We start from the raw sequence: 12,300 nt of genomic DNA, 5'->3' as shown, positions 1-12,300 counted from the left end.
TGAGTCATCCTTGGGAGCTGAACCAAGGTCTGATGGATCTAAAAGCATGAGCCTCTAGCACTTGAGTTTAACCTCCCACCCAGAACTCTTAGCATGGAAGTAGTGGCAGTGCCATAAAGGTCTATGAGTGGTCTAACTGCTAGTGAGTGAAACAGAGCCACATGGTTAATGTAGCTAATTGAGGCACCTAATATGCCATTTTCCTTCTGAATGACCTGTGGCAATATGGCTGCGACTAAGGTCTCTTATAATGGAGACCTGGGTTCTAGTCCCCCATTCTTTCTGAAGTGACCTCGTGCAAACTCTTAATTACCTCAACTGTGAGATGGATGAATGATAGTTAACCCCCGAGGAGTATGAAACTCCTAAAAAGAGTGGCTCATAATAGAGGTGGTGAAATGCCTAGAAACGTTAACAGTCATCAGTGGAAGAGCTGGGACAAGACTTCATGGTATATGGATTTATAGTTTAGTGCATTGTCTCCTAGGTAACAGGGCCTTGTGGGGAGAGCTTTCTCCCTTGTATCCTAAGTCACGTGGTGAGTGGAGCTTTTCATGTCATTGTGAGACAGCCAGAAGCAGGGCCAAAATTGATGTATTCATACATTTGCAAGAGCTGGCAACAGTGATTTCAGACTCCAGGTTATTGACCACTCTATGTGTAGTCTGTGTGAAATAAACAAACTTTTTCGGCCCCAATCCATTCCCGAGTGGAGAGGTATTCAAGTCATAAACCCCCCCATTGTGGCTGCCACTCAACTGCCGCTTTCTTTACAGTTTCAAGAGAAGGGCAACAATTAGAGTAGTTCAGTAATGCCATGTAGCTCCTCCAGAAGGGATGCCTTCAGCTCAAGTTCAGGCACATGAGAGTGGGGGTAGGAATAGTATCTATTTTTTTTTCCCCTGTCTAGTTTATATATTGAAAGCCACCCACAGTAAATTTATTCTCCCAACATCTCTGCGAGGTAGGGAAGGGTTATCTCTGCTTTGCAGATGGTGAATTGAGGCACAGAGAGTGAGTGACTGGCTCACAATTGCTCTGGAAGTCTGTGGCAAAGCTAGGAAGAGAACCCAGAACTCCCCAGTCTGGTGCAGTAACCACAAGACCATCTTTTCTTTCCATGAATAGGTAAGATAAATCTAGGACCCCCTGTCTCCAGGGTTTTCAGTTCAGAGCTTTTCAGTGAAATGCATTTCAAAATGCCTTTGCTGAAGAAGATAGTGGGGAGAAGGATTCTTTCTTCCTCCATTTGGGAAGCATCTTTGCACATGATGGGTGCTAGCAGGGCCGGCCTTAGGATTTATGGTGCCCTAGGCGAGATTATTAAACTGGTGCCCCTGTGCCTGATCTGCTCTTAGCAACACAAACATAAGCTTACAGTATTGGAAAACTTGCCACATTAACGTTATTAAAACCAGTTTAACTTAATTAAGCACACTGTAATGCTGATGGACTAGCACTAAAGAAGCAGCACTATAGAAAAAATTCTGATGACAGAATGATGCAAATTTTTTTTTATTTATCAAAATTTTATTGGAAATTTATGTGAAGAGGTATTGAAACAAAGATTTGTTTTTAATTAAAAGCAATCTTTCTGGCTTTTTTGGCTGCAAAATCAGTAATAATGTCATCGTATGATAAAGACAAAGTCGTGTCTTGTTCGATTGCAAGAATAGCAAGACCAGTTAAGTGTTCCTGACTCATTGTAGAGCGGAGATAGTTTTTAATGAGCTTTAGTTTTGAGAAACTCCGTTCTCCTGACACTACTGTTAAAGGAATTATCAGTAGAATATGAGTGGCAATGTACACATTAGGATATATGTCAACAAGTTTGCGGGTATGAATAAACTGTACAATGTCCATCACAGATTTTGCATGTGGCAACATTGATGACAGTGTACTCAATTCTTCGTACAGTTCAAGTCCATTTAAATCAAAACTATCACCGTGCTTCAGGAGGCTCTCTAGGTTCTTGCACTTTGTCATTAGTTGCTCTTGTTTTCCTATTTCATTGAATTTAGTTATGTCATACAAAAATCCAAACTGTTCATGGTGTACTTGCAAGGTATTAAACCTTTCATCAACAGCAGATACTGCTTTATCCATCACAACATTAAAAAATTCAACTTCAAATTTCTTTTCTGGATCATCTATGGGCATGATCTGCTGTACAGATTCTTCACAAAGAAGTGTCCCTGGCCTTTTTAACTCATATTAACTATGTATTTACTTTATGAAAGTTGGAGAAAACATTGTGAAAACGTAAAACATTGGCTGCCCAATTTCTGGGCTGGCAAAAGTTATACTGACTCACAGGGGAAAAAAAAAAGCAGGAGAATCTTAGTACAACATATGGTCACTCTATACCAGGGGTCGGGTCGGCAACCTTTCAGAAGTGGTGTGCCAAGTTCACTGTAATTTAAGGTTTCTCGTGCCAGTAATACATTTTAATGTTTGTAGAAGGTTTCTCTCTCTGTCTATATTATATAAATAAACTATTGTTATTATCTGAGGTCTTGGCCACCGGTCCTGCTCAGGCCACTGCCAGCTGAGTAAATGAAACCCCAAACCGGCAGCGGGCTGGTGGCTGGAACCCTAGACAAGGATCCCAGGCCCTGCTCAGCCCGCTGCTGGTCTGGGGTTCTGACCACCAACTCCTGCCAGCCAGGATCCTGGCCACCAATCCCCCCTCAGCCCGCTACCAGCCTGGGATTCTGCTCACCCAGGCTGGCAGGAGGCAGAGTGGGGCTGGCAGCTGAGCTCCTGACTGGCAAGGGGCCGGCAGCCGGAACCCCGGAGTAGCAGTAGGCTGAGTGCTGCTGGCACCCCAGACTGGCAGCAGACTGAGCCACTCAACCCCCCACCGGCCCTGCTCAGCCCGCCACCAGCCCACTCAGCCCGCTGCTGGCTGAGTGAATGGAACCCCAGGCTGACAGCAGGTTGAGTGGTTCAGCTGCCCTGCTCAGCCCACTACCAGCCTGGGGTTCCTTGGGGGTCCCCAGGCCAGCAGCAGGTGCTGAGTGGGGCCGATGGCTGGTATCCCAGCTGGCAATAGGGCAGCAGCCGGAACCCCAGAGCAGTGATGGGCTGAGCCGCTCAGCCTGCTGCTGCATACCATCAAAAATCAGCTCACCTGCCACCTTTGACACATGGTCAAAGTGCCTGATGGGGCAAAAATCACTGTCGTGAGTGGTTCTGGGTACAGCCTCACCCCCTCCCTTCCTGAAAGCAGCAGACAGCCATTTCGCGCGTTTTTTACTGGTTGAAGTGAGCAAACGCCATTTTACAGCAAGCATGGATCCTGGTCTGATCAGTACCTTGATCGTGGACATTGTAAACAGTTCACGCATTCTCGTGCTGTCTATGCTGAACCATGAGCAGCAAATGCAGGAGAGGATGCTGCAGCGACGGCAGCGTGGCGACGAGACTGATGAGGACTTGGAGACTGAGTTCTCCGAAATCGCGGGCCCCCGCGCTTTGGAGCGCCTGATGGTAATGGGGGAGGTTCTAACCATTCCTCGCCAATTTTGGGCCCGGGAAACAAGCACAGACTGGTGGGACCGCATAGTTTTGCAGGTGTGGGACGATTCGCAGTGGCTGCAGAACTTTCGCACGTGTAAGAGCACTTTCTTTGAACTTTGTGACTTGCTTTCCCCTGTCCTAAAACGCCATAATACCAGGATGAGAGCAGCCCTCACAGTGGAGAAGCGAGTGGCAATAGCCCTCTGGAAGCTTGCAACGCCAGACAGCTACCGGTCAGTCGGGAATCAATTTGGAGTGGGAAAATCTACTGTGGGGGCAGCTGTGCGGAAGTAGCCAAAGCAATCATTAAGCTGCTGCTATGAAAGGTTGTGACTCTGGGAAACGTGCAGGTCATAGTGGATGGCTTTGCTGCAATGGGATTCCCTAACTGTGGGGGGGCCATAGATGGAACCCATATCCCTATCTTGGCACCGGAGCACCAGGGCACCCAGTACATAAACCACAAGGGGTACTTTTCAATGGTGCTGCAAGCATTGGTGGATCACAAGGGACGTTTCACCAACATCCACGTGGGATGGCCAGGAAGGGTTCATGACGCTTGTGTCTTCAGAAGCACTGCTCTGTTTAAACGGCTGCAGCAAGGGACTTACTTCCCAGATCAGAAAATTACAGTTGGAGATGTTGAAATGCCTGTAGTTATCCTGGGGGACCCTTCCCTTGATGCCATGGCTCATGAAGCCATATACAGGCAGCCTGGACAGTGGTCAGGAGTTGTTTAACTACAGGCTGAGCAAATGCAGAATGGTGGTAGAATGTGCATTTGGCCGTCTTAAGCGTGCGCTGGAGAAGCTTACTTACTCGCTCAGACCTCAGCCAAACCAATGTCCCCTTTGTTATTGCTGCTTGCTGTGTGCTCCACAATCTCTGTGAGAGTAAGGGGGAGACCTTTATGGCGGGGTGGGAGTCTGAGGCAAATCACCTGGCTGCTGATTACGCGCAGCCAGACACCAGGGCAATTAGAAGATCACACCAGGAAGCGGTGCGCATCAGAGAAGCCTTGAAAACGAGTTTCATCATGGGCCAGGGTACGGTGTGACTGCTTGTTTGTTTCCCCTTCATGAACCTCCTCCCCTGCCATGTATTGACTCCTGCTTCTGCAAGCAAGCTTCCCTCCACCCTCCCATAACAGCTTGCTTATTGAAATAAAGTTACTATCTGTAGAAAACATTGTATTTTTTATTAAAAGTCAGTCCCTGTAAGCAACCCACCCTCCCTCTTGCTTTTAAAAGCATGTGCTTAAAAATACATAAGTAGGGGTTTTTGGAGGAGGATGGGAGGGAGGGAAGACAAAGGCAATTAAGGAAGCCTTGAAAACGAGTTTCATCATGGGCCAGGGTACGGTGTGACTGCTGTGTTTCTTTTCCCTTCATGAACCTCCCCCCCACCATGTATTGACTCCTGCTGCTGCAAGCAAGCTTCCCTCCACCCTTCCATAACAGCTTGCTTATTGAAATAAAGTTACTATCTGTAACCAACCCACCCTCCCACTGCCTTTGAATAGCATGTCCTTATAAGAAGAGTAAAAGAAATGAAAAGGTACCCCGGGAGTGGTTTGGGAGGAGTATAGGAGGGAAGAAAAATGCCATTAAGGGCATTTCAATGTAATGACAGCCTTTTGGTTGGACTGTCCACAGGGGTGGAGTGGGCAGGTGCAGAAAGCCTTCCCCCATGCGTTCTTATACGTCTGGGTGTGGAAGATATGGGACATGGTGAGTACTGAGGGAGGTTAAACATGGGCTGGAGTGGCACTCTGTGACCCCGCAGCTCTTCCACCAGACTTCGGAGGATGTCAGTTTGATCGCGCAGCAGCTCCAGCGTTGCAGCCCGCCACCGCTGATCTTCCTGCCTACACCTCTGATCTTCCTGCCGCCACATCTCATCTCGAGCGTCCCTCCTGTCCTCACGTTCACTGGCAGCGTCCCTGTACTTTGCGACCACGTGTTTCCACTCCCCCAGATGAGCTCTTTCACTGGGGGTTACTGCCATTATTTCTGTGAACATCTCCTCCTGTGTCCTCTTCTTCCTTATTCTCCTTATCTGACCTATCCGTCGGTGTGGTAGGGAGGATTGAAAAATGTGCAGCTGCATGAGTGGGGGAAAAGAGTGATAGAAGGATCATAAGAGATACATTTCACAGAACAATGGTTATACTCTTTCACAGTGAACTACACTATTCACCGTACGTAGCACATGTCACTTCACTACAAGGTCGCCTTTGGATTCTTTTAGTATTTAGTGCTTGCGGCTGTGGTGTCAGAGATCAACACAGATGCAGGTCCGGGGATTACAAATCAGCTTGCTGGCGGAGATGGTAAGGCTAATGGCAGTGAACCGTGCAACCTCTTTTATTACCCTGTACCCCTGGCTATTAACAGGTAACATTCATGCTTGGCAGCCAAACTGCTAAAAAGCTAATCTTTTGCTTTTTTTCTTATGCCATCAGAAAGGTTAAGCACTAGAGGAAAATTGTGAATGGTTCCCCCCCCTACTCTGCATGTCTGCTGTAATGGCAGGTCACTTTACTGCCTCCCCCCTCAACCCTCTATGCCTTGGCAATTAAGCAGCGATAATTCCTGCTGCCCAAATGCTAAAATGGTCAGCGCCATTAGAGACACCTCCCCGTAGGAATGTGCAGGTTTTTACCATCCCCCACATGGCTAACTGCTAGGAAAGGTTTTTTATTAAAGGAGCAGGAAAGCAGAAACGAAGGAATGGTCATCTCTGTCCCCTTAATAAAGTACATTACTTTTTAACAGGTGACCATGAACGATATCACTCTCCTGAGGATAACAGAAAGAGAAAAAGAAATTATGCTTCTTGAATGCCAGCAATCCCCGGGGCCATACGCAGCTAGGCTTTGTCATGCAATGATACCCGATTACGTGCTCCAGGCATGGCGTGGTAAAGTTTCATACCATGGTGGATGGAATAAGGTTGCCCTGCCCAGAAATCTTCTGCAAAGGCTATTGGGGTACCTCCAGGAGTGGTTCATAGAGATGTCCCTGGAGGATTTCCGCTCCATCCCCAGACATGTTAACAGACTTTTCCAGTAACTTTAATGCCAGCTACTGCATGCAAGCCCTCATCGCAAATCAATCATTAAAAAACGGTTGCTTTTAAACTATGGTTTTTATTTAAAAAAGTACACTCACCAGAGGTCGCTTCCATGGCTTCATTGTCTGTGCTAGTGACTTGAGAGGGCTGGGAGGGTACTTCTGTCAGGCTGAGGAAAAGCTCCTGGCTGTTGGGGAGAATGGAGTGCTGTGTGGTCTCTGCCATCTCGTCGTCCTCCTGTTCGTCCTCCACATCTTCGCCGTCTGCAGAATCATCAGCAGTGGCTGAGATTACTACCCCCACCTCTGAATCCACAGACAAGGGGGGGCTTGTCGTGGCGCAGTTACCTAAAATTGCGTGAAGCTCCGCGTAGAAGCGGCATGTTTTTGGCTCAGATCCGGATCTGCCATTTGCTGCTTTGGTCTTTTGGTACGCTTGTCTGAGCTCCTTCACTTTAACTCTGCACTGCACCGAGTCTCTGCTATGGCCTCTCTGTCTCATGGCATTAGAAATCTTTTCAAAAGTTTTCTCATTTTGTCTACTGGAATGCAGTTCTGATAGCACAGAATCTTCTCCCCATACAGCTATCAGATCCAATAACTCCTGCGTGTTCCACGCTGGAGCTCTTTTCCTATTCCCAGGAGACTGCATTGTTACCTGTGCTGCTGAGAGCTCCACGCTGGCCAAACAGGAAATGCAATTCAAAAGTTCCCGGGGCTTTTCCTGTGTATCTGGCCAGCAGTAGAGTTCCTTTACCAGTCCAGAGCGGCCACTGGTGCACTGTGGGATACCTCCCGGAGGCCATTAACTTCTATTTCCGTCCACACTAGCCCAAAATCGATTTTGTAAAATCGATTTTAGGGTTACTCCTTTCGTTTAGCTGGAGTACAAAAATCGATTTTAAGACCCCTTAAAATCAATTTTAAGTGCCTTGTAGTGTGGATGGTTACAGCGTTAAATCGATTTAACGCTCTAGTGTGGACCTGGCCACAGATACCTGTCCCCAGCCTTTCTCAATTCACTGGGTTTTGGAACCCATGTCCCTTGTCTAGCAAGTACCACCCAACTGAGGTTGAGTCATTTGTCACAAAGCAGTCCCACAACTTGGCAGTCTGCGATGGGGTAGGCGTGCCTATGCAAATACACTCTCTGAAATTCTTTCCACCAGATGTCAGGGTAGAGCTTATCCTGACTCTGCTTACATCATTATTTCTATCTTCTTTTAAAGGCTGTGGCAGCAGTAAAATCAGCAATATCTACCATCGAATCATAGGAGGCTCTGATGCACAAGAAGGTGAATGGCCCTGGCAAGTCAGCCTCCATTTTGTTGGAGTTGCTTATTGTGGGGCATCAGTGATCTCAAGGGAATGGATTCTGTCGGCAGCTCATTGTTTTCAAGGAAACAGGTAAACAATGACATCCACTTAATGCACTTGACGCATTTCAGTATCTCTGAATGTGGTGGTTTCTGGTAGATATGGCACAGGGTGAGTTAACTAAACACTGTCACTTGATTTCAGTTAATTTAATACTATGAATTAGTACCTCTGCACTTCATATATACAGAATTCCTAATGATGCGGTTGGGGGGGTCCAGTTTTCAAATTTACCTTTCATTTTACATAGTCTAAATTAAGTTTTGGTGGCGTGTTTTGTGTACGTACACTGCATGCCTTCACAGCATGGATATAAATAACAGCGTAGACTGTGAGGCTCTGCTTAGGTGGGAAAAGCCATACCAGAACCTTACGAGATATACCCTATGCAGCTTTCTACATTCCCAAGCAGTGCCTCACAGATCTACTGTCCAACCTTTAGCAGTCTAGTGTCTTGCTGCCTCCCCACTATCAGAGCCACGTATAGCTACCTACACATCACAGTGTGGACACAGCCTGCTTTTCACTGTAGTGTGTAGCTACATATACCCTATATGCTGCCACCAGTGTAGAAAAGGCCTCAGATGCAGGTATCTACAAGGTGGTATTACTAACAGTGTGCTGCTAAAAGCAAGTTAGACACTTTTACAGGGAGGTGTGAGGACAAGGTCCTTGTCCCAAAGAATTACAATGTAGGTAAGACAACAAGGAAACTTAAAAAGGGAATTGGAAGCTGCAGCAAAAGCATTTTGCGTAAAACGTGATACCAGCATATATTCTGTTAGTTCCATATTTTGTGGTTTGGGTTTTCTTCTTTTGGGTTTAAAAATTGCCATTTTTAAACCCATTCAACATCAGGGTTTTCCTGGGCATTGTGTCTTGAAGATGTTTCCAACAGTTTGTCTTGAAGATTGATTGTACATTAATCCATTGTTAGGCTATCCGATCCTCGAACTTGGACTGCGCACTTAGGCATGCGCACTCAAGGGAATGCCAAGTTTGTGTCTGCGGTGAGAAGAATCATTGTTCACGAATACTATAACAGCAGAAACTATGACTATGATGTTGCACTGCTACAGCTAAGCATGCCATGGCCTGACACAATGAAACACGTCATTCAGCCGATCTGCATACCTCCACTTTCACATAAAACACACAGTGGCAAGAAGTGCTGGATAACAGGCTGGGGTCAAAGGCAAGAAGCAAGTGAGCTCCTACTTTCATTCACTCATAGGGCCAACCTGAGTTCTGTAGTATCTCCATTGACTCGAGTGACGTTGTACTGGCTCACTCCAAAGCTGAATTTGACTTGTGTCTAGTTAGTTTTCATTCTTTGCTGCATTAAGCAGGACTACACTCAAATGGGGGGATGGGGCAGGATTCCTTATTGCCTACTGCCCTATAGTGTGTTTGTTCTGTTCTTCCTGTCTAAAGGGGTTAAGATGCTAGAAACAGTGTTTTAGGGAGGTTAACTCCAGACCCTAAGACAGTTAGTTAGTTCTAATGGTAACTTGACATCCTGCCTGGAGAACTCAACAGGCTAGAGTTTCTATAGAGAGCTAAAAATCTCATGTGCTCATGTAGTTGAGTTCCATGTGAGTTTAATCCAATCTTTGTATGGTGTTAGGTGGATGTACATTTTAAAAGAAAGGAACTTAATTGTTTAACACAAGTTGTATTGAACTTACATTTGTATTGAACAACACATTATCTTCATGGGTTGCATTGAGATAATTGTATAGATCCGGAGCAACAGAAGTTACACGGTTAGGCAGGGAGCAAACACGCTAACTGTCAAATACATGAGCAGTATTTTTCAAGCCTGTTAAATCAGGTTGGCTTTCTGTCAATGTTTTCCAGATGACCAGGGTTCAGCAATTCTGCAGAAAGCCGAGGTAGAAATTGTTGACCAAACATTGTGTCATTCCACATATGGAATTATCACAGCCCGGATGCTATGTGCGGGGGTGATGTCTGGGACGAAAGATGGATGTAAAGTAGGTTTTTTTTTATAAAGTTCAAATTAAATCATTATTTTTGATCTTCCGTTGTTGCATTATAAGTGGTAAAGAACTATTGGCTAACATTTTATCAATGGTTAACTGTCTTGATGTAAGTATAGTTCTGCTCTGAAAAACAGCTGTGCAAAAGACCTCTTTATCGGCAGATCTGCCATCTGTGTGCTGACTTCACTAGCATTAAATGTGTTGGCAGTGGTGGGAAAGGAAATATTATTACTCTGGTTAGTACTACAAAACCAACACAGCAAAGAAGAAGCCGAGACCTACTTCTTTGTGTGTATCAATAGCACTGTTTACTAAGTTTCAGTTACAGGGCCAATGGGCCACACAAATGCAAGTCAGGATCACAGATTCTCAGGATAAATACTGCCTTCAAACAAATGAAGACTTAAAAGTAAGCGTGAACCTGGCCTGACTCTTGAATGCCATGTTGAGATTGCTAGGTTGACATCTGAAGTGCTAGCAAGCAAAATTTTACCAGTGAATAGCATACTTGATGTGGCATCACTGAGAGGCAATAAACATAGAAATCAGTAATGCCATTAGTACAATCACTTTGCTCAGTCACTAAGATGAGTATATCTGCTCTTTTAAAACTTGAGGGCCAGAATCTGAGAGTTTTTAAATCCTGGCCTGGCCTGGATGGAAGTGGGACTGAGCCGTAATCGTGTCCTGTCCTTTTGCTAGTGTTGGAAAGTGATAGTAAAAGAAATTAAGGCTTTGCCTACATAAGGAATTTGCCCCAATCCACCAATCAGGAGTTAACGCTACTGTAGCTATGTGAGTGGGTGGGTGATCAAACATACTCAAGGAAAGCCACAAGTTGCAGCACTGATGCCTTGTCCTATTGAAAACTGGTGTAAGCACCATTGGTGCAAATTGTAGCTGTCTGGTTTTTGTGATTCTTAGATCTAGTCAAAACTTGGAATTTCCAAATGGGGACAAAAAAGTTGAAATTTCTGAAATTCAAAACAGTGAAGTTGAAAAATATTTAAATTGTTTCCTTCAAAATACTGGATGAAATCAGTACACGTCTGTAAAATGCATTGATTTAGCCAAAGCAGCTTTTCTCTTAGACAATTTTTGACCAGCTCTAGTAATTACCCTAATGGCGCTTTGGTGGTTGGCTCCCAGTTGTCAGACATGGGGTAAATTCTCAAAGCAGAGTAGACTCGGATCATAATGTTGACTTTAGATTTGTATCACGAATGTGGAGGAACTATACCGTGGATCATCTATTTCTATGAAATTTTGCAAATAGTACTGTTACCAGTATCCTAGTGATGAAGAGAATACTGCCACTGGGTTGTCTCTTATAGCATTGTAGTTGTCTGGTGCTTTACAAGGGTTACTATAATTCACAGCAGATTTCTTTATTATACTCCCCTATGTTCAAATGCTGTATTATTTGTCCATATACATTTTCTTCATTCTGAAGCCTGTTAAACTGTACAGTGTCATAGAAAGGGAGAAACACAATTTAAACCAAATATGCTTGGCTATCTCTCACTCAGGAGCTCCACATTTTTTCTATTTGTATTTGACTTAAAGGTCCAGTCCTGTTTCCACTTAAATGTTTGTTCATGTTTTATTCGGGAGTTAAACAAGCTATTTGTGGAATGTTATTGCTGAACTGTTCGTTTAGGGCCTAATTTTTTGCTCTTCAAATGCATGTATGCAGCTGCTGGTATGATAGAAGATAATGGGACATGTGCATATATTAGAGGGCAGAATTTGATCTTTGTTCTAAGTAGCAAGGATGATACTGAATCCTAAAATGTGTTGCATTAAATCCCTTAATAAAGATAATACTTTTCAATAGCAAATGTAGGTACCCCTAGTTTGGGCGAAAAAATAAGCCTCTATAGAACTCTAAGATCATATCCAAAGCATGTTTGATGACAGCAATATTAAACACACAATAGTATAGGTGATACAAATGGATTAGTATGATCTACATTGTATTTAACTGAATTTATTTATTTTATTCCTAATCAGACCTAATGGGCCAAGTTTTTTTTGTCATTAAGCAAAACTTACACTGAGATCCATGGAGTGTTGCCCAAGTGTATACTGTGGATTTTTGCCCAAGGTTTATTACTCTTTACCATAGAATATCTAAACTAAAATATTCTTTTCCTAGGGTGATTCTGGAGGACCTCTCTCATGTCGAAGCAATGGTGATGGAAAGTGGTTTTTGACTGGCATTGTTAGCTGGGGTTATGGCTGTGGAAGACCAAATTTCCCTGGTGTATACACCAGGGTGTCAAAGTTTTCTCCGTGGATTCACAGATATGTGCCTTTGG

At 44.6% G+C, this 12,300-nt stretch overlaps 1 protein-coding gene across 1 annotated transcript in view; it reads left to right on the top strand.

The window, feature by feature from the left end:
• The window catches only part of TMPRSS7 (transmembrane serine protease 7), a 91,696-nt gene that overhangs the window by 40,626 nt on the left and 38,770 nt on the right, over positions 1–12,300 (top strand). Inside the window, exons 13-16 of the mRNA XM_030548553.1 lie at positions 7,826–8,003; positions 8,911–9,179; positions 9,834–9,970; positions 12,138–12,299. Of these exons, the coding sequence (XP_030404413.1) occupies positions 7,826–8,003; positions 8,911–9,179; positions 9,834–9,970; positions 12,138–12,299 (746 nt within the window). The remainder of the gene's footprint in view (positions 1–7,825; positions 8,004–8,910; positions 9,180–9,833; positions 9,971–12,137; position 12,300) is intronic.

This window comes from Gopherus evgoodei, chromosome 1 (assembly GCF_007399415.2).
Source record: "Gopherus evgoodei ecotype Sinaloan lineage chromosome 1, rGopEvg1_v1.p, whole genome shotgun sequence".
Classification (NCBI taxonomy): Eukaryota; Metazoa; Chordata; order Testudines; family Testudinidae; genus Gopherus; species Gopherus evgoodei.
Note: the sequence above shows the minus strand (reverse complement) of the source record. Positions and strands in the feature narration are given on the sequence as shown.